This window comes from Meles meles, chromosome 12, assembly GCF_922984935.1.
Source record: "Meles meles chromosome 12, mMelMel3.1 paternal haplotype, whole genome shotgun sequence".
NCBI lineage: Eukaryota > Metazoa > Chordata > Mammalia > Carnivora > Mustelidae > Meles > Meles meles.
In genome coordinates, this window is record NC_060077.1 from 83,086,018 (window position 1) to 83,113,036 (window position 27,019).

The following is a 27,019-nucleotide window of genomic DNA, read 5'->3' on the forward strand; positions in this document are numbered from 1 at the left end:
ATGTGCAACTCATTCATGCAGACAAAACAGTGTGTGGGAAGCGAGGCTTCAGATTCTGAAGTACACGTGACGCAGGGAAAAGAACACAGGTCTGCGCCTCTCTGGTTCTACCTGGGCAAGCCGTGTTAGCAGCTAAGTCCCAGTTTAATCATGTTAACATCTAAGTCTCACATTAATGATCAACGGGTGGCCAGAAGCACCTCTTGTAGAGTTTTTGCGAGTACTGAATGAAATAGTGAGTTAAGACTAGAACACAGTGAATATTTAAATATTAGCTATTAGTATTTTTGCTTTGTTAATGAGGTGTAACTGCACCAGATTCTGCTCAAGGATATTCTAGTTATACCAGCGGTCACTATATGTTTAAAGTTTCTATACTTATATCAAAATTTTAGTAAGTACTTCAAAAAAATCACTGCACAAAAACTTTTAAAATACATTAAACGATTAATAATAGCTATTAATAAACTCTGTGGGAGAACCTATTTGCAATGACATGGAATATTTATTCTATACACCCACTATTTATTATATAAAACAGAGATCTTCCCCAAATTCTTTGAAGACAAATCAATGATGGTCTCCAAACTTGACTTTAAAAACATCTGAAAGGATGGAGCAAAGCTCCTTACCCTTTTTTCAGAGAGAGTGAGCACAGGCAGAGGCAAGGGAGAAGCAGGCTCCCTGCTGAGCAAGGAGCCCGATGTGGGACTCCATCCAGGACGCTGGGATCATGACCCGAGCCGAAGGCAGCTGCCTAACCAACTGAGCCACCCGGGCGTCCCCTAGAGCTCCTTACCTTTTTAAAATGAGTAGCTGACTGCACTTTTCGAACAGGCTGCATAAGTGCATCGCGCACGATGATACTTATGTCCGCCCCCGAATAACCATCCGTTTTCTTCCCAAGTTCCCGGAAGTCTGTTTCTGTGAGACTGTTCTGAGTGGTCCCCAGGTGCAGTTTAAACATTGCTGCTCGGGCGTGGGCCTCAGGCAAAGGAATATAAATTCGTTTCTCAAATCTTAAGATGAAAGAAAAGTACATAAAGAATATTACCACACATATTTAATTTCAATGGAAAATTCAGATTTCTCAAGAAACAAGATGCTCAGATATCTCATTTATACAAAGCTAAGCTGAATAAGTTAAATGGGCCCATATGTGTCAGAGTTAAACATGTATATTTAGGTTAAATAATAGGAAAATATCCAGAACACATTAGCAACTAACAAGTAAATCCAAAAGAGCCAGAGAACCAGTCTGGAGTGATTTAATCTTTCTCACATGACTTGTGGGTTATTTTGGCCACAGTGTTCATGTCTAGGTTGTGTCCCACAAGATCAGCTTCTCATAGAATCATATTCTGAACTCCTGACCCAGGGATTAATATGGTTAATCATGTGAAATAAGAAAAGACAAAATAATTCCCTAAATTCAAAATGATAAAGCTACTCAAAATCTTATCTAATAACCATATGTCTACACAAATGTCCACTTTATTATAGAGGGTAATTCAGAATAAAATAAATAAACTTTTTTATTAACAGTTTTATTAACAGTAACTTTGCTTGCCTTCTCAGAATTTCAGCATTTGGAAAGGGAGGAAGCAACAAGGGAAAATTTAGATGTGAAAATTTCATTCTTCACGTAACTCTGTGGCCATGAGAATTTTAAATTTCCATTATATTAGAGATGGGTTTAGAATTAGGCCATTTTTCAAAAATAACCAGCAGATTTCCTTCCTTAATACCGGATGGTAACCTAACATCCCTGCAAACTATCAAGTGAGTGGGACAAAAGTGGCAAGAACTGGTGCTAATTTTTACCATGCAAAATTCAATGAATGAAACAGGGAATGGTGTGCATGAAAAGCAACAAGTCTGTATACCTTTCCTGGAGCTCAAGTTCAATATGTAATTTAAAAATTAGACAAATTTTTTTAATGAAAATATATCCTGACTTTAATTGTATGATTGTCATTTTGCTAAAATTTTATATGAAAGTTTTCCACTGAAATATCAAGCTAATTTGCACATTTCTGAAGCATCAGTGCCTTACACTAAGCTTATTAGAATTAACAGTAAGCGTTAGGTAATATATTTTCCAATGTGAAAGATTTCCATATATGAAAATCTATTATCGTCAATACAGCAAGCAAGCAAACAAATGCCTGCCTCTCTTCCCCTAGCGCAGAGGGGCAACAGGGTTACGGTACATCAAAAAAAATTTTGAGAACCTGTCAGAATGCCTCTTCACTGGACAAAAAGGGAACTGTTACTGACTTGTTACACCTGCAGTGAGAAGATCTTCACTGTATCATCATACCTTCTTCTAATGGCAGAATCCAGAACCCACGGTATATTTGTAGCTCCCAGAACCAAAATTCCATCATTGTCCACACCAACGCCTGCATCAAAATACGTAATATTTTAAGGAATTTGTCACTTTAATGTTCTTTTCAACCTCGTCTATATGTTAAGAATGTGGTGTTTTGGGGCACCTGGGTAGCTTAGTTGTTAAGTGTCTGCCTTCAGCTCAGGTCGTGATCCCAGGGTACTGGGATCGAGCCCCGCATCTGGTTCCCTTCTCGGTGGGAAGCCTGCTTCTTCCTCTCCCACTCCCCCCATTTGTATTCCCTCTCTCGGTGTCAAATAAATAAATAAAATCTTAAAAAAAAAAAAGAATGTGGTGTTTTCATGTTAAAGTGCCTCATCCTGAGAGGCTCTGAAAAAACTGTATTTAATCAAATGTCACATTATTCAAAGATGAGGCAAATACTGCCAAGAATCAAATCTGCTAGACTGTGGACAAATACTATTCATATTCTTCTCAAAAGATTTCACTTGAAGTCTACACATTCTTTTTGCTGAATCTGTTCCTGGTAGGTTATAAGTGAATATGCAATCTTCTTACTGTTTACGCCTGAGTCCAGATCCTACAGATGATTACAAGGGGTGCACACTGGGTGCTTGTGCAGGACAATCAGAAGGAAACACGGCACAATGAAAACAGTGTGCTAAAACGGAGAAATTCAGCTTGAATTTTTTCCATTATTATGATAGTAGCAGTTATACAATAAACAGAAACTGAAAAGAAGTCATTACCCCTACCTTGCATTTGAACTAGGAACTCCGTCTTAATTCTACGGGCGGCTTCGCTTTCATTTTCACTTCTTGAGCCGCACAGGGAATCAATTTCATCAATGAAGATAATGGAAGGTTTGTTCTCTCTAGCAAGTTGGAATAAGTTCTTAACTAGCCTAAAGATAAGTAAGAGCTTTCAGTTTCTTAAAAAAATGGTAAATGACACATGACTTAATGAAAAAAAACTAAAACAGAATATATATATATACAGAATTATATGAACTCTAAAGTCCAATCATGTTTTGGTCCAGAAAGTAAGAATGCTTCAGTTGGGGAATTCAGTTACGATGTACCACACTACAATATATGTAACTGTGCATCTGCTATCTTTTCCCTATGACACGACTTTCAAACAGACTGATCTGACAGAGAAATGAATACTTATACTATGTCACTTCTCCGAATATCTATGAATGATGTAAGAAGCCTATTATTTTACAAACCGATATAATGATTACCAGGCAAAGAGAAACTAAAAAAAAAAAAAAAGAAAAAAAAATCAACTTACTACTTACTTTTCACTTTCACCTAGCCACTTAGAGACAAGGTCAGAGGAAGATATTGAAAAAAATGTTGAGTTGTTTGCTTCTGTTGCTACAGCTTTGGCTAAATAGGACTTTCCTGTTCCAGGTGGTCCAAATAACAGAATTCCCCTCCAAGGTGTTCTCTTGCCTAAAATTTGCATTAGAAAAATAACATGAGAATCTCAAGACTGTTAATTTCTGTTACTGGAGATGATATCCATACTGAAGTACTGTGAAGAGGTTTTTGCTCTACAGCTATCAGAATAAAAAAATAAAAAAATTTTTTTTTAATAAATCAAGCTAAGGTAAATTTATCTTAGAAGTATCTTATTTGCTTTTTCTAGGGAATACTTTGTCAAATGTGTTTACACAGATATAATCCTTCTAAAAGGAAGCTCATTTACTTCACTCATTTGTTCAACCAGTATGCACTGAAACCACAATGCAGAGACCAAGAACTATGACCACGAAAAGATCTCTGCCTTTCATGGGCTTACAGTCTAGTAAGGACAGAATCGTTCAGTTAAAAGGCACTCCCTTGATTATCTGGGGTATGAAATACTCAGTATCAGAATATTGGAGGATAAACTACGATCCACAGAGCAAGGGCAGCTAGAAACGTTTTCTTTTAAATATTTCTATTTCTTATAAATATTTATGATTCTTTAATATTAAGAATACTAAATATTCCTTTAAATATTTTGGAGGAATGAAAGTAACACAGTCTGGCTGATCCCTGGCAAAGCTCTATCCAATTCCTGATTCCACAATGAAGCACAGTTTACTATTACAGAAAGCATATCCTTATTCAGGTGGTTGGGTAATGAGGAGTAAACTCCCTGAAATCCTAGTTTTGCCAAAATATAACAAGTGAACAAATCAACTCTGTATTTCCATTTTCCTAATGAAAAATCCTAATGCTGCCTAAAATAAAACAGGCTGAGCTTTATTTGGCAAAAAAAATCAAATATACATTTAAAAATTTCTAGGTTCAAACCGTGGATGAGTACATGGTATCCACATAAGAACATGTAGATTACTAATGGCAAAACTAAATACTGTTGTATTTACTTTTATGAAAGCCTCAACTTTGCCTTGAACTCTATCTTCCTATTTAAAATGTCTGCACTGTAAGTCATGTGTATGACCGGTAGCACAGGAAGTGCTTTTCAGGTAGAATACAAATACTTTTTATTTAAATCATTTTTAATATAGAAAAATACAAATTTTCTTTTTAAAGTAGACTCAAAGCAATCTTTTAAAATAAGTTACTATGGAAAAATAAGAAAGATGATTTATAAGTTCAAATATAGGCAAGCGATCTACAGTGTTGGGAGTCAAGAGAGTGAACACCTTTGCAGGGAATGATCTGACAGAGGGACTTGAGGTTACTGGTATCATTTCTTATCTGCGTGATGATGATTACAGAGATGTACTTATTTTCTGATAATTTATGAAGCTGACACTTTTAGGTTCCTACTGGTCTCTGTATATTTTTGCTACACTTTAATAAAAATTTGCTTTAAAAGTGAGTGATTTAAAGAAAAATATTAAAAAATAATGGTACACATATATGGAAATAATCATAAGACACATAAATGACTTGTGTTTGGAAAACACTGGCTTAAGTAATATAAAATAAGCTCACCCATACTTTTGTGCCTTTACAGGATCATGATGTCAATTTTTACACTGTTAATCTCGTATTTCTGAAGTTAGGTTTTAAGTCATACCTTGCTTGGTGGACACCCAGGGGCCCACAGGGTCTTTGCTCATCACTCCCCTACATGACATCACGTCCTGGACCTGTTCAGTTTGAAGCCATCACCAGAGATTTGCTCTCTACATAAACCAGCTTGTTTCTAAAAGGGACACCCTGTTTCAGTTACGCTGTGGGTACAGCCACATCAGCACACAGGCAGGCTATCAGTCACAAAAAGGGTAACGTGAAGGAATGGTTCAGCCCAGATAAATCACGTGCTGCTGGAGCTATAACCTCAACTATACCTAGACAGCTGGGTTAGCAATATTGTCCTCACGGTGAGAATGAGCTATCCCTGGAGGATAGGCACTTCATCCGAAAATGTTAAATATTTCTTGTTACACTTTTTAAGAAATGGGAAAAACTCTTATACGACTAGAACACTGTAAAAACATCAGATGAAAGTTCAAGGAGAAAGTAAAAATCACCCATCATCTTATCTCTTAGGTATAACACTAGCATTTTTAGGTTAATCTGTCAATATTTACTTCTCAGTGCACACATCTATTTAACAAATGTAGAGTCATACTACACGTATTTATAGGTTGTGTTTTCATCTTTATATATATATATATGTGGACATTTTTCATGTCAATTATAACACAGATCTAAATTTCTTAATATAGACGCATCCTCGATTTGAATGAGAGCAAAGTATTCTGCTACATTTCAGTGATTTACCCTTTGCCCTACTGGCTGACATTTGGGTTTTTTGAAATATGTGCATGAAATAAGTACCTTGGTGGAGAGGTGTATCACTACTAAGTGATAGGTGTATCACTACTAAGGTGCTAACTTAACATGAGACAAAAATTCACAATGCTCTACCTCAGCCATCAATGTATTTTTGAGACAATCATCGAAAAACCTATTTATGTCATCTCACCTGTAAAAAGATGAGGGAATTTAATAGGCAGTATCACAGCCTCTTTAAGTGCCTCTTTGGCTCCTTCCAGACCAGCAACATCACTCCATTTCACATTTGGTCGCTCTATAACAATGGCACCTACAAGACAAGTATGTCATCTTTAAATTAAGAAGACTATTCCAACACATGGAGAAGACAACGTAAAATAATGACATTCAAGAAATATAGTACAAAAATGTCTGGAAAAGTTTTATCTATTAAAAACCTTCTTGAAATTGTGTGTGATTAGGAAGTAGTCGTTGGGGCGAGTAGGCAGTTGTCAGAAAGCTGGGCTGGGTGATGGGCTAACTTAGGGCAGGTCACTTAACTCTTGTATTCTGCTTCCTCACTGTGAAATGGAAAGAATACTGTCTGCCCAAACTACTTAAGACGGGTTAGTGGAGGGATCAAATGACCTAACGAATATTAGAGTGTTTGGAAAAGCACCAAACATTACACCAAGTGGTTATAATGTGTGAATGCACTGATTCTGAAATAGCGAAAGTACCTATTCAATGGGGGCTGATCTACTCCTACTTCTCTTTTAACAGAAATACCCAGTGATCTAATGCTCTCCTTAAGCATCAAAAGGAACACATACTTAAGAACTTTAACTGGTGACAGACACACAGACAGACAGATGGATGGAAAGGTAAATCGTAGGGAGGACGAGAGGGAAGGTATGATGGAGGAGAGAGGGACAGTGTGCTCCGATCTGCAATACTTCCGAGATTTGCCAAATTTTCTTTTGGGCCTCTTGAAGGCCGACTTGAAAGTTTTGTACATTTAAAAGGTTATCTAAATGATTTAGTTTTTCAATATAATATATTCAGAAGCCACAGAAATTGTCACAGTGAGTCCATAAAAGGTTTCTTCTAATATAGCTTTTTGGCAAAAGTTTTGAATCCTCTCTTAACAGAAGCTTTTCCAAAAGCTGGTTCGAAGGTGATGTGTAATTGTTTTTTTTTTTTTAAATTTCTCTTTTTAAGATTATTTTATTTATTTATTTGACAGAAAGAGAGTTACAAGTAGGCAGAGAAGCAGGCAGAGAGAGGGGGAAGCAGGCTCCCTGCTAAGCAGAGAGTCCGATGCGGGGCTCGATCCCAGGATCCTGAGATATTGACCTGAGCTGAAGGCAGAGGCTTAACCCACTGAGCCACTCAGGCGCCCCTGTAATTGTTTTAAGTATAGCAAAACATCACGACTTACACGATTCACTGATTACTGATGAAGTTAGTTTTGTGGGTATTTCTTCTTGCTACGAAAGATCATTTATTATTATAAGAGTAGTTATATTATATAACATACTTAAATTATGAAAATCTTTAGCTACAGATTAAAATGAAATGAAATCCCAGGGGGACTGGCTGGCTCAGACAGAGGAACATATGACTCTTGATCTCAGGGTTGTAATTTTGAGCCCCACACTGGGTGTAGAGATTACTTAAAAAAAATAAAGTATTTTAAAAAAATTAAATGAAACCATAAATATTTCCTGTATTCTAAAAGTTCACATTAAGTATAAATTAAAGCCAATTCACTTTTTCTTTCCTATGTTCCATTCAGTTTAGTAACCCTACATGAGGAAATATTTACATTACTCAATAGGATTTTGTGATGGTTAAAAAAAAAAAATCAATTTGCTTTCTCTATAAGCAGCATCTGGTCAACTAAAGTTTTTTCTAAGTATGTATTTTCCAAGTATGCTAAAACTTATCTTCATATTTAACTAATACTTTTCAAAGTTTAAAGGTCATTTTAGACTGTTTAGTGACAAAAGATTATTTAAATATAAGTAATATTAATAAAAGTAGTACTTAGGGGCGCTTGGGTGGCTCAGTGGGTTAAAGCCTCTACCTTCGGCTCAGGTCATGATCTCAGGGTCCTGGGATCAAGTACCACATTGGGCTCTCTACTCAGCAGGGAGCCTGCTTTCCCCCCAACTGCCTCTCTGCCTACTTGTGATATCTGTCAAATAAATAAATAAACAAATCATAAAAAAAAAGTAGTAATTAAAAAAAGGGAGAGGGATTATTAGGAGTAAAGGCTATATGATTTGTTTCCAATTAAATAAATTTAACCAGTCTTTGATTAAACCTCAACAAAGTCACTAAGCATCAAAATAGTTAAGAGAAAATTCAAATCATGTATTCTTTAATAATCAAATACTACACTTAAAGTTGTAATTCAAAACAGAAGTAAAAGATTTAAAATGCTTTCAGATAAAAAGAGGAAAGATCCAAAAAAGGATATTATACAGTGAAATCCACGAGCAAACTGTTAAATGAAAAGATGGAAAAAAGGACTCTGAGATATGAAAGGCTAGGAGTCCTTTCATACTCTACCCTGAAATTCCAAATGAACTTCCTCATTTAAATATTTTCAGCCTTTGTATTTTTGTATATCTCTGGTCTCATCATTACTGATTTAAAGAAAAATTCCCTATTAAAAGCTGGCTTGTATCTTTTCCAGAACTAAAGACTCACTCCAGTTTTTACTCTGCAGGGGAGAGAGGGAAACAAAACCAAAGGACAGAAAAAAAACGCCTTTGCCTTACAATCAAACTAAGGCCACTTGGCACAGACACTGGGTTGTCCAGCAAAACTCACTGAGTATGAAGCGTGTACCCACACTGCTCCAGGCCGTGGCAGTGTGGCAGCAGAAACTCAGCTTTTCCTTTTGGATTTTATTCACCTTTGAAGTTCCTGTTTTTAAATTATCCTTACTAACTGTAGTGCTTTCAAGATATTAACCTTACAGTATTCTCCTATATATATATCCCAGTGGAGCTGGTAAAACCAATAATAGAATAAAAATGAAGAGACTAGTTAGTACAGCAAGACTAAAGGACTGGCCAAGCTAGGTATATTCACCATTCACTAACCCAGGCTGTGCCTCTATAATGGAAATCCTTCCCAGTTATGCTTCTATCTGGCAAGATTCAAATTAACAAAATACATAAAATTCAACACAAAACGTCATCAGCTAACGTATCAAAAAACAATTAAATCTCAGTACACGGCCAGCAATTCAACAGGTGCTGTCCCAGATACACACAGCTACCACCGTTGACTAAGGCCCTAAAATCTGTCCGATCTAACATTGGCAGCTTTTATACTGTCATAATTGTCTAACTGCCCAGAAAAGAAGGCATCAGTGGTTCCCATTTTAGAGCTGAGGTCTTCTCAGAGGCTCGGGAATCTGCCCAACATCAGACAGCTTTTCCGCAGCAGGCCCTAGAGGGACTCCAGGTCAGAATGGAACCAAAATCCATGTCTCTCATCGTGCCACACTATCCTACAAGCACAGAATGAAAGGGTTTTAGAGGCAAGGGAGGTAAAAACAGAAAGCTGGAAGAGATAAATGTAAATTGCAACACTGAAACAGGATAAAATACAGATGAGAAAAGTCTGCGAACATGAAATAAGCCATCAGTGAATCAGCTACAGCAACAGCAATAAAAACCAAGTGTGAGCCCCAATTCTTTCTGTTCCTCTGACAATCTGGAAATTTTAAAACTGTCAGATTGTATAATGTGCTAGTAGTGTAAATGCTACCTTCTCTAAAAGGTGGCAAATAAGACAAAATGAAAAAAAGAGCAAGTTGACTGATAGGTTTTTTTAAGGCACATATAAAGCCGAACAGTATTTTTACTACATGGGAAAAACCAACCTAATAAAGACCCTACAGAGCAAATCCTATGAAAATGGACAAACGAAGTCAGCATGTGACCACTGGGAACCAAAGCCAGTTCTTGAACCTCATTTGAATACAGGGGGAAGAAAACAATTCAAATAACAATTTACTATGAGGTTTTTTAAAAAAAAGATAAGATAGTAAATTTAAAAATGAAATCTAAAGCAACCTTGAAGTTGATTCTGTAGTTTCTTTTTTTCAGGATCATCTGATTCTCCTTCCCCATCACTGTCATTCCTAATAAAAAGAATTTAATATATTCAAATGATCACTCATTGCTATCAAAATAAGGCAAAAATGAAGGAAAAATTAATCTGAAATATTTGTGACTTAAGTGACAAAATAAGACATTCACATTACAAGTTACGCTTTTTTAAAAAATACTTTTAAGAGTATATTAAGCAGGCATTTTATCCATCAATAAGGAATCATACAGAGGCAAAAAGGGGCAAAAAGACCAGAATGAAGTCAGGAACCAGCTCCAAATTCCCATGACATACCTATGTATGTACAAATTCATAAACGCATGCCCCCACACTGCATTCCACAGAAGACTCAAGATGAATTACAGGAGAGTTGTGAACAACATGAAAACACCAAACCGGGCAAACTACGTATCAGAACAAGAAGCCATAACCAGGACAGAAAAACCTAGAATCTTAATTATTTAAGGTATGAAGGTCTATAATCCTTAGTCTGGGGGTTCCAAAGAACAGATGAAGCTATCAATGAAAATAAACTGAAACCAAAAGACGAGTTTATAAACCCAGATATTTCATATCTGAGAATTTATTCTGAAAAATTAATTTAAAAGGAGTTCAAAGATTTGGCTACAAGGATAATCATGTCCCCACCGTTCCCAAAAGGGAAAAAATTAGAAATAAGGTATGTTTAGTTACGGAATGTAGCATTTGACAGACTACATTGCAATCTTAAAACTAATGTTGTAGAAATAGTTTACAGAGCTGTTTATAACACAACCTTGAATGAAAAGGTGATAAAGCAAAAAATATGGCACTACATCATTTTTTACATATAATACATAAAGGGAGATTTAAAAGTTTGTAGATTTTCCCCCAAAATGGGATTGGCTTGTTCATCACAGAATGGCAGGGTGACGGGGTAGGTAGAGACTGCCCACTGATTCACCTGACATCCACTCCAACCTTGTCCTGCCATGCTTTCTTCTACAATACTTCTAAGTACTTCTAAAAAGTTGCCCTTTCCGGGCTTCCTTGCGCTAGGGCTCCCCATGAGACCAAACCAAGAAGGTGGAGGCAAGCAACTGAGGCGGCAGCTGCATGCGAAGAGATCCTACCTTCGAGCGAAAGCCCTGGCCTGCTGAGGGAGCTGGGGCCGGGGTCCCGTGGCCCTGGCCTGGCATCAGAAGCCTTGACAGGGGCGCTGGCAGCAGTGGGATCCCTACTGGAACGACCCTGGCGGAAGTGGGCATTTCTCCTAACAACATGGAACCCATGCTTGAGTCTGTGCCCTCACCCCGGATCTATAAGGTCAATACTCTTTCCTAAGCTCCTTTTTTCTTAGCCAAGGTGGGTCCTGCTATTCAAAACAGAATTGGTATCCCCCTGCTAGGTAGCCACCTCGAAAGTGGAAACTACAGGGTCTTCAAGCAAGACGAGAAAGCCTCAACTCACAGAGAGAAGAGGACATTTCTGCTGGCAAGGGAGTCGCAGGAAGAGTCGGGGCCCGGGGGGGGGGGGTGGTCCAGGCATTCAAGGTTAACGAAACTTTTCCCAATAGTTTCATTTTAATTTTGGAGACCCAATCTTCCATTAAATGGCTCAACCTTCATATAAGAAACCCTAAAGTTGACTCTATGTTGAAATTCAACAATCCATAAGATCAGCTGGGGCCTGATTTTTGCTATGTCAATGCTGTAGGTACGGAAGATAAAAATATTCTTAGGTGTCACAGGAACTTCCTAGTTCCCTGACCATGTCTTGAACAGAGAATATAAAATCTTGAGCTTGTAATTCATTTCAAACTCTCACATGCAGTGAACTGTAGTTCTTCCCACTCCTATGTCCTTCAAAATGGCCTCTGGTAGAAGCCACAGAGGTCCTGAACACTGCCTTCAAAAGACACTCCATTCCCTGTGACCACGGAGGTTTGTCGAAGTGCCTTGTGCCATGCATCCCAGGAACTAGGAGTATCACAACCTCTAACGTGAACCAGACCCTCCTGCCTTCAAACCCAACCAGGCCAGATAACCCCACCTCAGAGTCTCATTCTTTAGACGTCAGAAACTATGTTCCCATAAAACTATTTACAAAAAGAGGCAGCAGATCAGATCTGGCCTATGAGTCATGGCTTGTCGACACCTCGTTTAAACAAAAGAAAATGATTTCACAAATTAAATGTAATTTTTTCTTTTAATTAGATATAAAATATAACACTCTAAAATACATACCCCTTCTCGTCAGCTGGACTCGGCTGTCCCTCTTTCACTGGTTTCTGTGGATTTTTCTCTTTCTTTTTCAGGTACTCCTTTAGTTTTTCTGCTCTATCAAGATATTCCATACACTTTGCCCTGATACTCTGCTTGGCTTTATCGCCCTGCGCTTCATCTATTAGGGGGAAATAAGAGAGATTTTTCTATTAGTATTCTAGATTTAAATAGGTTTAAACTTAGACACAATTCTGAGACAAGAACAATGTAGTTTGTGGGAGGGAGGAAGAGCATCTCGAGCTCAATGTAACCAATGCTCATCAACTCTTTTCTGCTTCCTCCAGCATAGCTCCAGGCCAACAGTGGATCTCAGTCAGAAAAGAGAGATCTGAGCAAGATACTAGGATATTTTAAGTTAATGGTAAATAATAAGAAGAAATTATTTAATATTCTGTGGGTTTTAATCTTCCCATTACATTTTGTGCAGATAGTTGAAAGCTGCTTGTCTCATACAAAATGAGTAAGACAAACAGAAGTAATATTAACCATTTCCATTAATGTCTACACAAACTATTTTATAGCAAAAAAAAAAAAAATGACAGCAATCCCATATAGTACATGTACCACTAATATCGTAATTTGGCTACATAAAGACCTCTGTGAGAGCGATTTCAAAAACAGACTTCAGTACACTGTGCAGTGCATGGGACTAGACCCACATACCTTATGTTATGATTCATTCTCAGTTTCACTTTTATTTGACACAAAAACCTCAAAATGAAATGGAGAAGCTCAAAAGAAAATTCTAAATTATTCAAAGGCTAAAACTGTTATTTATAAATAACTATAAGAAAGATACTTTTTAAATGCTCAGCATTAGGTTTAAGATCAACGAAGAAAGTGGTTTTTTTACCCATTTTCCTCTCACTGCTGTATCCCTACGATACCGGGCATATAGGAAACATGCAATACATACTTAGAAAGTATATGAATAAAATGTCCCCCAACATATCTTTTTTTTAAAGGTACTTAAGAGTATGTTCAGAGATACTTAGCAAATGTGAGGTTCATACATAATCGGAGTACATGACCAATAAAAAAAACTATTTCCACTGACTGTGGTATTTTAACATGTTTAGGTATATAAAGTAACAATAACTACGATAACTGTGCACATTTGTTTGCTGAATATTTAAAAATTATTAACAAGCTAGGGGCAATTTTTTGCAAATGGATAGTTTACAATTTTCTGGCATTGTATTTCAATTTTTATAAATAAAATATAATAAACTTTGCCTTTAACATTTTGAAATAAAAAGCAAACTATGACCTTACATTTAACTACATGAAGAAAATACTGAACGGCATGTTGGTAGAGCTGAAGCGCCTCCTCATAGTTCCCGGCTTTGTCTTCCTGGGCTGCTTTGCCAGCAAGATCTATTGCTTTCTATTTGAAGGGAGGCAAAATCATACCATCAAAATCACAAAACTTTGAAGTAAATGAGCATACTGAAAGCTTTTTTTTTAAATAAAAGCAACTTTAAAACAAACCAATCCGTTTTCCCTAAATCTCAACTGCATGTTATTATAAATAGTAATGATTTATAAAATGTAAACTATATTTATTATATGGGTAAATGGTACCTGATTTCCACTTTTTTTTCCCCCAGGAATCTTTTTTTTTCTTTAAGATTTTATTTATTTATTTGACAGAGAGAGAGAGAGAGAGAGAGAGGCAGGACAGAAGGAACACAGGCAGGGGGAGTGGGAGGGAAAGAAGCAGGCTTCCCACGGAGCAGGAAGTCCGATGCGATCATGACCTGAGCCGCTTAAGGCCACCCAGGCGCCACTGATTTCTACTTCATCCAGTACCAATAACTAAGATTCTCACACAATTTTCATTCAACAAAAGTTAAGCTTAGAGCTAGTAAGGAATAGCTGAATGTGTGAAAATTCATGCTAAAATCATTGAGAATTTCAGGGAAATTCTCAAAACTCCGGTGCTGTTATAGATAATGTACACAACAATTAGCAAAATATAAATGGTAAAAAACCCCTTCAGAAGCAATGGGGCAATGAAATAGCAAGAATCTGAAAATACCCAATCTTTTAATCCAGTAATTATCCAAAAGGTTTACTGAACTAAGTAACCAGAGGGGTCTTTTAAAACATAACAAAACCTGAAAACTGGAATTTTAAGCAGCAAAAGATGCCACACAGTAAGTTATTATAGGATCATTAAAACAGGATTTTAAAACATTCACAGTAATATAGAAAATGTTTATAATAGAATTTTTTAAAAAGGCACAACACAATTTTTGTATGTAGCATGAGTTCTATTTGAAACAGCAAAAACAAAAACAACACAGGAAAAGGATGGAAAGACGATTTAACAGAGGCTGTCTTTGATAAGACTCAACTTTTTCTTTTTCTACTTTTTCACACCCATTATAATGAACATGGGCTTTTATAGTATCAACCCCCCCCCCAAAAACAAAACCAAAAACCTCCTAAAATAGATCCATACCAATATGCAAAAGCAAGTTAATGGTAGAAGAAACAGTGCTGGAGCAATTAGATATCTATAAGAAAAGAAAAGAAAAAAAAAGACGCAGAAGAGAATCCTTTAAAAAAAAAAAAAAAAAAAAAAAAAGCAGGCTCCACGCCCAGCATGGAGCCTAACATGGGGCTTGAACTCACAACCCTGAGATCAAGATCTGAGCTGAAATCAAGACTCAGACCCTAACCTGACTCAGACACCCAGGTGCCCAGAGACAGAATCTTGACCTAAACCACTCTGTATAAAAATCAACTCACTATATTTTTCACACAAAACTAATATTACATTGTATGTTAACTAACTGGAATTTAAATAGAAACTTTTTAAAAAATCAAGTATGCTTTTAAAAGCAGAGAATTTTCTCTGGTTGAAAGTAGAAGATAAGACGCAGAAGGAAAGGTCAGAAAGAACAGAAGCAGGATGAAAATTCAACGAACCACACAGGATGGAAGAAGAAAGTGGCAATGGGTCAGAGTATGCAGGTGACTTCTTTAAGGGGAGAATCACCCTCAGCAGACAACCAAGAGAAAGAACCTCAGTTTGACAACCACATGAAAATGAAATCTGCCAACAACCTGACTGTGTTTAGAAGCAGACACATCCATCCCTAGAGCCTTTAGAAACAGACAAACAAACGCAAAAATGCAGCTCTGCAGACACCTTGATGTCAGCCTGGTAAAACTCTGAGCTAGAACCCAGCTGAGCTATGCTGTACCTGGACTTCTAGCCTATTTAATTTGGGGGGAAAAAATGAACTCACAAAGGATTATGGACTTAAATATAAAATGTGGGACTATAAAATCTTTAGGAAAAACCAGAAAATTTTTAGCATTGAGGGCTAGGCAAAGGGTTCTTAGACTACATACTAAAAAGCACAATATATATGTAAGTAAGAACAATATGGTATTGACATGAAAACAGACACATAGATCAATGGAATAGAACAGAAAGCTCAGAAATAAACCCACACACATATGTGGTCATTAATTTACCAAACAGGAGCCAAGGATATCCAAAAAGAAAAGGACAGTTTCTTCGATAAATGGTGTGATGACTGGCTGGTGCAGTCGGTCAGGGCGTCTGACTCTTGCTTTTGGCTTGGGCTGTGACCTCAGGGTCATGGGTTTGGGCCCTGAGTCGTGCCCTGTGCTGCACGGAGAGTCTGCTTGGGATTCTCTCTCTCCCCCTCTGCCCCTCCTGCTTGTGCTCTCTCTCTCTCTCTCTAAAGTAAATAAGTAAATCTTAAAAAAGAAATGGTATTGGGAAAACTGGACAACAATATGCAAAAGAATGAAAGTGGACTGCTGTCTTACACCATCCATGAAAATTAGCTCAGAATGGATTAAAGATTTGAACTTAAGACCTGAAACCATGAAACTCCCTAAAGAAAATACAGGCAAGTCAGTTTGGACTCTGGTCTTGGTGATGATTTTTTGGATTTGATAAATGAAAGCAAAGGCAATAAAAGCAGAAATAAATAGGTGGGACCACATCAAACCAAAAAGCTTCTGCACAGCAAAGGAAACCATCAATAAAATGAGAAGGTGACCTACTGAATGGTAGAAAATATTTGCAAATCGTGTATCTGCTAAAGGGTTAATATCCAAAATATATAAAGAACTCATATAACTCAACAGCAAAAGAACCAAGCAACCCAATTAAAAAAAATGGGTAGAAAATCTGAACAGATATTCTTCCGAAGATGTAACAGATGCCCAACCGGTACACGAAACATTATTCAACATGACTAATCATCAGGAAATGCAAATCAAAACTATAATGAGCTATCAACACACACCTGTCAGAATGCCTATTACCAATAAAATAAGAAATAGCCAAGTGTTGGTGAGGACGGGAAGAAAACGGAACACTTGTTCACTATTGATGGGACTGTAATTGGTGCAGCCACTACAGAAAACACTATGGACGTTCCTCAAAAAATTAAAAAATAGAACTACCACATGATTCAGCAATTTCACCCCTGAGTATTACCCAGAGAAAATGAAACACGAACCCAAAAAGATATATGCACTCCAAAGTTCACTGCAGCATTATTTAAAATAGCTGAGATATGGAAAGAACCTATGTGTTCACAGAATGTAAATATTGAATATACACACACACACACACACACACACACACACACAGGAATATTATTCAACCATAAAAAGGGGAAATCTTGGCAATGTGACAAGAATAGACTTGAGGGCATTATAGTAAATGAGTAAGTCAGAGAATGATAAATACCATATGATCTCACTTATGTGTGAAATCTAAACAAAAAATCCACAAACAAAAAACCCAAAGCTCACAGAAACAGAGAACAGACCGGTAATTTTAAGTTGTGGAGAAAGGTGAAATAGGTAAAGGGAGTCAAAGGATACAAACTTCTCATTATAAAATAAACAAGTCATAAGGATGTAATATATAGTATGCTATAGTATAATACTGCATTGCATACTTAAAAGTTACTAACGGAGTAAGTCTTTTTTTTTTTTTTTAAGATTTTATTTATTTATTTGACAGAAAGAGAGAGAGAGAGAGAGAGATCATAAGTAGGCAGAGAGGCAGGCAGAGAGCGGGGGGAGCAGGCTCCTGGCTGAGCAGAGAGCCCGATGCAGGGCTCGATCCCAAGACCCTGAGATCGTGACCTGAGCCAAAGGCAGGGGCTTAACCCACTGAGCCACATAGGCGCCCCTTAAGGGAGTAAGTCTTAAAAGTTCTCATCAAAAGGAAGCCATTTTTGTAACAAAGAAAGGTAAGAGACGTTAATTAACAGACTTATTATAGTGATTATCTCACAATATACACAAATAATGAATCATATCGTACACCTAAGAAATGTTATATGTCAATCATACTTCAAAAAAATCAGAAATGAAAGAAAAATGATAAATTGGACCTTATCATATCAAAAAACTTTTGGTCTGGAAAAAATTTCTGTTAAAAGGATGAAAAAGACAAGCTAGAAATTGGGGGAAATATTTGCAAACTACATATTTTAGAAAGGAAGACTAATATTTAGAATACAGGAAGAACTCCCAAACTCAACAGTTTAAAAAAATCCAAGTAGGAAATCAGCTGAAGACAAGAACAGACCTTTCACCAAAGAGGTAATACCCATCGCAAATTAGCACATGAAAAGATGTTTACAATCATTAACCACTACAGAAAGGCAAATTAAAACCGCCATGAGATATCTCAAAACATCAGCGTGGCTAAAATACGGATTACTTACACATTGCTGGTAGGATGTAAAATGGTACAGCCACTCTGGGAACTGGTTCGTTGTTTACACACGTAAACATACAGCTACCATCCAATCAGCAACTACACTCTTGGGTATTTATCCCAGAGAAATGAAGACTTGTGTTCACACAAAACTTTATACATGAACATTCCAGATGTCCTTCAAGCACAGAGCGGTTAAACTGATGCACCCACAGCATGGAGTACTACTGAGCAACGAAAAGGAACTACCTTGATCCATAGGGCATGAATGACTCTTGAGAGAATTTTGCTAAGTGAAAAGAACCAATTCCAAAAGGTTACATATTCTATGAGTCCATTTATACAACCTTCTCAGGATGACAAAACTAGAGAGGAGGGCTATTAGTGTGTCAGGAAATAGGAATGTGGGGCAGGGTAAGATAAAGAGCAGTGATTATGGTTCTAAAACAGCCACAGGAGGGATCCCTGTGGATAGAACTATTCTTCTTCTTTGGTTTTAAATATTTATTTATTTATTTGAGAGAGACAGAGAGAGAGAGAGCATGTGAGGGAAGCGATAATCAGAGGGAGAAGCAGACTCCCCACTGAGTGGAGAGCCCAATGCAGAACTCGATCCTGGGACTCCAGGATCATGACCTGAGCTGAAGACAGATGCTTAACCCATTGAGCCACCCAAGAGCCCCTGGAGAGAACTATTCTGTATCATGACCGGGAGAAGATACTGACCCATGTGACAGATCTGAACACACACACACAAGACATGAGTACAGGGGTGCCTGGGCGGCTAAGTCAGTTAAGCATCTACCTTTGGCATAGGTCATGATCCCAGGGTCCTAAGATAGAGCCCTGCATCAGGTCCGGCTCCCTGCTCAGATGGAGGTCTGCTTCTCCCTCTCCCTGCTGTTCCCCCAATTGTGCGCACACACTCTCAAATAAATAAAATCTTTAAAAAATGTATATACACGAGTACAAGTGAAACTGGAAAATCTGAGTAAGACTGGTGGAATGTATCAACGTCAACATCCGGGTTACAATACTGTCCAGTAGTTTTACGAATGCTACCACTGCAGGCAACGGGTGAAGGGTACACAGGATCTCTCTGGATTACTTCTCACAACTGCACGTGAACCTGTGGTTATCACAAAATACAATTTTCACTAAAAAACTATTTTTAATACTTAAAAACGTATCTGTACATCTAAGAACAAGCATGGTTGATTAAAACATTCCACCTGGATTCATCCAGGTAGTAAAACTATAGTCAACAGGAATAAGAGCCAGTAGAAAAAAGGATCATGGTGATGCTGCAGTAAAAATCAGCATGTAATTAAACAGAGAAAAAAAATCACTCAATCACAAACCAATCAAATGAGAATATTATATTTTGAAAAAGCTACTACGGACTGCAGATAGATGTACATGGGAGGAACAGGCCTTCCGTCTGCTGCAGCAGGAGGACAGAAACAGGAACTGGTATTTTAGCACTGAGAAGATGCAGTAGTACGTATCTCATAGATCAAATAGCCCGAACTTGAAGCTAAACAGTCAAAAGCTTGGTAAGCCAGGCAGGATATAAAGGGCAGAGTCACAGGACTCATACACTCCGTTACTCAGTGGTCTGGTGCACCTGGTCATTTAAAAATGGATACAGAAGACTCCGTGGCTACACCACACAGAGGAAGTAAGTTCTTCCTTAATCAAGCTACAATTTTTTTCCTACTATTCTCAGTTACTGTGCCTTCCCCTCTACAGCTACATACTCCTCTCATTCGCAGTTACTCGTCTTTCTGGCACCACAATGATGATTAAAGGAAAACTCTTATACTCAGTACTTAATCATCTAGCACCAAATATGGTACTGATGACTTTAAACCAGACTTTCTACAATGGACATTGACTCCTGCGCTGTCCAAAACGCAAGCCACTATCTACAGACAGCTTCTGAGCACCTGTGGCTAGCGTGACTGAGTTGTTTTACATTTTGAGTTAAATTTAAATGTAAATAGCTACATGCAGCCACTGTACTAGACAGCACATGCTAAACCTTTAATCAAAGATGACAATTTGAGAATATGCGTCTGTTTTTCCCTTGCTGAACAGCCCACTTCACCCTTGTTTCTGTTAGCATTTTTCTTCTGAATTGAAACTAACTGTCTTGCATGGTTCTGCAGTGCAATCATTCTTCATCCTGACCATTTCCTTCGCTACTATCCTTGCTCAATCCACTATGGCATGTGTCAAAACTACCACCGAGCCCGAGTGGTGAGCCCGCTTCCACACTCAACACCCTCAAGTTCTTCCCGCAAGCAGCAAAGGGCCACCCCCTTTGATGGGCTCCCACTGCCGGGTCATGGTGTACAAGGCCTTTGGCAACCCGGGCCCTGGTTCCTTCTGGGTTGCTCCTCAAACCCGTTAGTTAGCCGGCTTTCAGGCAGGCAGCCTGTGCAGCGTTGATCCCTCTGCCTAGAATGCGCTTCCTTGTTCTTCCCTCACGGGTCCATGACAGTATCCTTTTTAGTCACGCAGCAAAGGCCAAGTCCTCAGAGAGGTCCCCCCAATCTACTTCAGAGGCTGTACTCGCTCCATCCCTGCTTTCAGCTCTCCCTCACCCCCATCCCATCACTGTGGTTATTATTCTCCGTGGATCCTCACGCACCGCCTCTCTCCTTTAATAGAAAGGTGAGCTACTTGAGCACAGGGACCTCACCTGCAGCGCTGCGCCAGGCCCAGAGCCTGGAACAGAGCCTGGCACAAACTGGGTACTTAACAAAATTGCTGAGCAAATGAAAAAAATCCCTGACTGCTTTCTCAAGGTCTTCTTCCTTTTGGTTATTCTACCTCTATAATCACTAACAATTTCCCTCCACTGGATATTTTCCTCTGTCAATGCTGTCTTTTCCCTATGCTCTGGAGACCATCCCCACCTTCCTTCCTGAGATTTACCTTATCAATTATATGCCGCTCTACTGCTTTCGCCAACCTAACCTCCCTCCCACCTTTTTTATTTGGCGGGGGGGCTTCCTTAGCATAAACATGTATATGAAGTCCTACTTCAGACTCATATCTCCAAAACACAAACTCAAACACACTGGCCCTCCTGGGTTCCTAGGTTTCTCTCTAGTTACTACCTTACTCTTCTTTTCACCTCCATAGCAAAATCCCAAAAAGAACTCCAAGTTCATCATGGATCCTTGATTCCTCCATGACAATGCTTCCTGCTGACTACCAGGTCTCACACTTACCTAAGTCTCTCTCCACAGCATTTAACTCTCCTAAGGGACACCTGGACATGGCCTCCTCCACCTTTGGCCTCCATGGCACCATTCTCTTTTAGTTTTACTCTGGATTATATAATGAATTTTTTAGGCTCCCTTTTCTCTCTGCTTAAATGCCACTATTCCAGAGCTTCGACCTGTTTGTTTTCTCTCATTCTATGAACTCTCCAGAATGCCCACAACCTCTGCTACTACCTGTGCATGATTAACTCTCAAACCATCATTTCCAGCCTGGCTCCCTCTCTCTAGGTCAAGATATCCAACTAAAGAGTTGAATATATATCCAACCGCTCATTGACCATTTCCACTCTGTTGTCCTAAAATACATTTCAAACTCAGAAATTTTAACAATAGCTGCCCCCGAATATGTTCCTCTTCTTGTAATCTCAGAACCAATTCCTCCCCATTCAACCCAGAGATCTGGGAGAAAATCCAGACTCCGCCTGTCCCTCTTTTTAAATGCAGAGCCAAGCCTGACTGTTCTTCCTCTTCAATCTGTCTCTGATCAATCCTTCTTTAACAACCATCTCCCATCACACAGAACTCTGCCTTCCTAACTGTGGTCTCCCTGTTTCCAGGCCTGCTACCAATCAAGCTGTCCCTGTACACAGGTGGTAGTTTCTTTCTAAATCAAAAACCTGAGAATATTTCCTTCTCATTCTCCACCTATAGCAGGATGAGTACCAGTCATCTCTGTGTGGTACACACCTTTCCATGGCCTAACTAGGCCTGTCCTCCCACCTTATACACATAGTCCCAGTCATACCAAACTAGTGGGACAACCCAGACAACTCAGACTTCAGGCCTTTGTTTACAGTGTAAACAAAGTATGGTGCTCTCCACCTGGAACATACTATCCCACTATCTCCCTGTAAGGCTCCAGCTTCTCCAAGCATCAGCATCGTCATGGTCTTCCTGCTGCAAAGCCCTCCCCCACATCTTTAGGGGGCCTAGCCTATGCTTCCTCTAAATTTCCACTGCCTCTGGTACATACTTCCAAAGATCACTCAGTATCCCCATCAGCCATGTTATATGTCTTATCACATCAGAATATAAGCCTTTGGAAATCAAGGGTGATATACTACTTTTATGATTCCTTAAGACTTAGCAAAATGAATGGCATATTTAGGACTGAGAAAACTTGAGTTCTATGCATACTGTATTACTTGCAATTTCTCCAACCCTCTCCAAGGTTTATTATACTTCTTGACTGAGGTATATATTCTTTGTCTTTACCTGAAATGCATCCTATTTTCTCATCACTTCATAGTGAAAGCACAAACTTACAAGCAAATAAACCTGGATTCAAAACTAACTTCAATACTAATTAAAATCACAACCTTAATCAACTTTGGTTTCTTATACTGCGAAACTGAAGTAATACTGAAGAGTTGTTTCGAAGATTAAATAAGATCACACCAAATACCAGGCTGACAATTAGTGTCAGTACCTTTCACATTATCTAAGTTCACACCATCTCCTCTGAGAAACACTGCTCATTTATCCTTAAAGAGTTAGATAAGGTCTTCCTTTCTGCCCTCTCACACTCACCTCTAATTCTATTATTTTATAATTTTGATTTTTTTGTTATCTGCTTTCCTCCATTAGATTATAAGCATCTGGTTACGGGGAGCCTTGCCTTGTTCGGTGTGAAGTTATCTGTTATTTGAATATTCTCCATCCAAATTTCCTAGGTTAGAACGTTAAAAAGGTTGAATGAGAAAGGGCACCTATGATCCAACCACAATAAAATTATAACTCAACACCTCTCCCTGTTTAACACCAGCAACATGCCTTTAATATGTGTCAATCCCTGATTCATTGAGGAACACCTGTCCCAATTCAAATATGATGCAAACTGAATACAGAATGAAAGCACAGTTATTACAAAAGGAAAAAAAGTATCAGTAAATGTTTGAAAACTATGTTACGGAACATCCCAATTACATGCAAGGTCTTGACAAATGAAGTTAGTGGAATAAAAGGAGTTAACTGACAAACCAACAAGGATGAAGACAGCACTTCAAAAGAAGTTGCCTTTGATATTCAAAGGAGACAATACTTTTTCCAGGAACATTTACCAACAAGACCCTTTCTGAATGGGGCTACAAAACAAAAACAAGAACAAGAAAACAATGGTAAGTGGGGATTATTACATCTTATTAAATGCAAGCCTGTTGGAAAAGACACACACAGAAATCAACATAGGACCTAATCTTGATTCTAAGGAATAAAGAATAAGTCACAGTTGACAGTGGCAATTATGTTTTGAGATATATAAAATGTTTACTTTCATAATCCTTCAGGTACATGTTCAAGGTAAAAATCCCAGAAAAGCTTCTCCCTCCCCTAACTTTTCTTTTCCTTCTTTCTTTTTTTTTTTTGTGAATTTTGGAGCTCTATTTAAATGGATCTTTCAGTGGTCTTTCTTCAGGATCGATTACCCTGGTTTGAGCAGGTCCGCCATTATCCTTGGATCTTGCACCAGGCACCAATAAATGATCGACTATTGCAAAACCAGGACAAGGATTCAACACAGGTATTTTATGCTGATCTTTCCCCCAAACTGACCTAGGGGACCGGGAGCCCTCGAGGCTAAGATACATTGAAATCTGAATGTGAAACCTCAGATCCAATCTAGGGATGGGAGGCACTATTTCAGAATTTCTCTTCTTAAGCGAAGTCCAGTGAGATCCAAAAATTATGTCTAAAAGTTTAGGAATCTATGATCTATGTACAAAACACCGTACTCGCTGCAACAGGGGCGGAAAGGTGGAGCACAAATGAGCTTAAGACTACTCTCCGATTTTGTACACATTTTGGGAACCACAGTAGAGTGCACATGAATGCACACCTCAATGAAGTCACGGATCCCTCAAATTCTAAGACTGTCCTCACAGTTCTAAAAGAGAAGCGCTTTGCTACACCAGTTTGAGAGGCGGGGAACTATCTTCAACTGCCTCAGAGCAGTGCTTTGCAAACATTACGTTCTTTTCTCTCTCTTAACAGTGACTGGTGTGTCTGTGCCTTTCGTCCAAAGCTCTGCCCAGTTCGGTTCAAAAGAGGGGAAAAAAGAGTCTCACGTAGCGGGTGGGCTCGGGAGACCCCGGGAGCTGGAGGAAAGAGCTGGACCCTCCCGCCTGCGGCGGCGCTGGCGCCGCCCTCCTACGCCCAGCACCAGGGGCGCGGCCGCTTCCTCCCTCCTTCCCGGCCCCCACTCCTAACCCCGCGCCGCCCCTCGGCTCCGGCTCTCCAGGGGGCGGGAGAACAGTGATACCTGGAGGTTGGGCGAGGTGGATGTCATGGCGCAGATCGAGGCGGTTCTCTGGAGAAGAACGAGGGCAGAAGAAGCCAACAGCGGCAACGTCGAGTCGCGCCCGGTGCTGCCCGAAACGTGCGCAGGCTGGTGGCTCTCGGACCCCGACCCGCGGCCTCCCTTCTGGAACTTGTTCCAAAACCACACGGCGCTCGGAGAATGGCCCGACCCTTTTCACAAAACTTCCGCAATCCTAAGCCCCTCCGGGCTCTTGCCCCGCCTCTGACCACAAAACTTCCGCTTTCGTCATCAGCACGCGCGCTACCCCGTCTTCAGCCATCCGGGTCTCGTCTCAGCCCTGGGATCTCGCGAGGCCTGTAGTCACATTCCATGAAGCGCTCCCTGGCCTGTGGACGTCAAGCTGGGCGCAGGCGCACTGCGGCTCTGACTCAGGGAGAGAGAGGACACCTGGAGTCTAGATGTTTCCTTTCTCCACATCACGGAGAGTGCTCTGTAGCTCTATGGCATTTGAGTGATACAAGTCATCCCACTTCCAAGACCCACCAGCTGGGGACTGTTATGCCCCCAAAATGGGTCTGTGATTAAAGGAGCGAGACTGATATAAAGCGAAGGTCAAGCAAAGCTTTATTTTGCGCCAAGCATCAAGAATCTAACCGAACGTTCGGGGCCGCACCTCTTACAAGAGAGGGCGACCCTTCTCTGTTTCACAGACTAGCTTTTAAGGGCAAAGGCCATGCGGTTGGGCCTGGCCACGCACAGGTGATCAATGAAAACGTAACACACACAGGAAACCCCACAGTGATGCTAGGTGACCAATTGAATTGCAATTTACCCTAGTAGACATTAGAACCAGTGTATTACACCTCAATTAGGATTGGCGCCAAAAAGGCTTCCAGAGGGTGGGGGTCCCTACTCCTTGGTATCTAAGGAGACAGTATGCAGCCCCCCCACTGATCGGATGTCTCCACCTGGCCTGACCCATCCTTGTATTTGAGCTTTGTTACCTGAGGCTGGTTTCCTGGACTTGTCTCCAAGTACATCCCCTGGGGGAAGAGGAGCAGGGACAGTTTCTAAATAGGTCCTTACAGGGACTTGGGCCCCTAACTGCACCAAATGGGGGTAATTATAGGACCTACCTCAGGACTGTGAAGAATGCTAGTAGCGTGCAATAGAATAGTGTTAGGTGAACAGTAAGAGCTCAGTAGGCTTCGGGGCTTATTACTCAACACTTAACACTCCATTCAACAAGCATTTTTGAATGATTGTCATGGCTCTGTGAAGCCCTGAACATGTTAGTAAAAAGTACGTATGGCTGCTGCCCTTGAGGAGCTCACGTTTTCAGTGGGGAAGCAAGCTCCTGAACACAAGTCTCGTGAAACTGGTTCAGATATCTTTATTTACCTTGTCTAAGCAAGGTTAATGACTTGAAAGGTTAAGCGCTTTATGTGAGATCACGTGTCAGGCATTCGTCACAGAACTAAAATAAGATCTTCCTCGCCGTTCTATTGTTTGCAGCCAAAATCCTCTTCTTCTTTTTTGTTTCACAGTTAAGCTTCCCAAAGGAAAGTGAAATAGATATTTAATCATTCCTTCATTTTATTTCCCACTCACTCCCTAATTCTTTCCAAACATCTGGTGTCTCCTAAGTAATTAAATTACTTCCTGCTCCCTTCTTACAAAGTATTGTCAACTACCAAGTTCTAATAGTGTTATACAAATTTCTTGGTTTTGATAAATATACAAGATACGGTGTTAACAGCAGGGAAATTCGGGTAAAGAGTATGTGGGAATTCTCTATATATCTTTTCAACTCTTTTGTAACTTATTTTAAAATAAAAGTTTTTTATTTTATTTTATTTTTTTTTATTTTTTATTTATTATTTTTATTTTTTTATTTATATTTTTAATTTTATTTTATTAAAGGAGGAATTTTTAAAAAATTCCTCCTCTTTGGGAGCTTACATTCTAGTGGGATAGAAATTTACTTGCTTTTTCATGTTTAAAAATGTAAATTTAAAAATGTTACATGTAAAACAAAATAAAAACACAAAAATGTTACATGCATGATGATTTAAGAAGTACATCCCCATACATTATCTTATTTTCTAATTCTGTTTAGTTGATCTTAACTATTTCATATGAGGAAAACTAAACCTGAGAGACATAGATGTTCCCCAGTCCATGCAGCTTTTAAGTGGTAAAGTTGGAGTTTGATCCCATGTCTCCTGACTCCAGA

At 39.1% G+C, this 27,019-nt stretch overlaps 1 protein-coding gene across 1 annotated transcript in view; it reads right to left on the minus strand.

Annotated features, from left to right (window-relative positions):
• The window catches only part of VPS4B (vacuolar protein sorting 4 homolog B), a 30,082-nt gene extending 5,032 nt beyond the window's left edge, over positions 1-25,050 (minus strand). The window contains exons 1-9 of the mRNA XM_046024084.1: positions 24,784-25,050; positions 13,776-13,887; positions 12,462-12,618; positions 10,200-10,267; positions 6,314-6,433; positions 3,657-3,813; positions 3,109-3,257; positions 2,324-2,405; positions 800-1,019 (exon numbers count right to left, since the gene is read on the minus strand). Coding sequence (XP_045880040.1) covers positions 800-1,019; positions 2,324-2,405; positions 3,109-3,257; positions 3,657-3,813; positions 6,314-6,433; positions 10,200-10,267; positions 12,462-12,618; positions 13,776-13,887; positions 24,784-24,810 — 1,092 coding nt within the window. The 5' untranslated portion in view covers positions 24,811-25,050. The remainder of the gene's footprint in view (positions 1-799; positions 1,020-2,323; positions 2,406-3,108; positions 3,258-3,656; positions 3,814-6,313; positions 6,434-10,199; positions 10,268-12,461; positions 12,619-13,775; positions 13,888-24,783) is intronic.
• Positions 25,051-27,019: the final 1,969 nt, after the last annotated feature.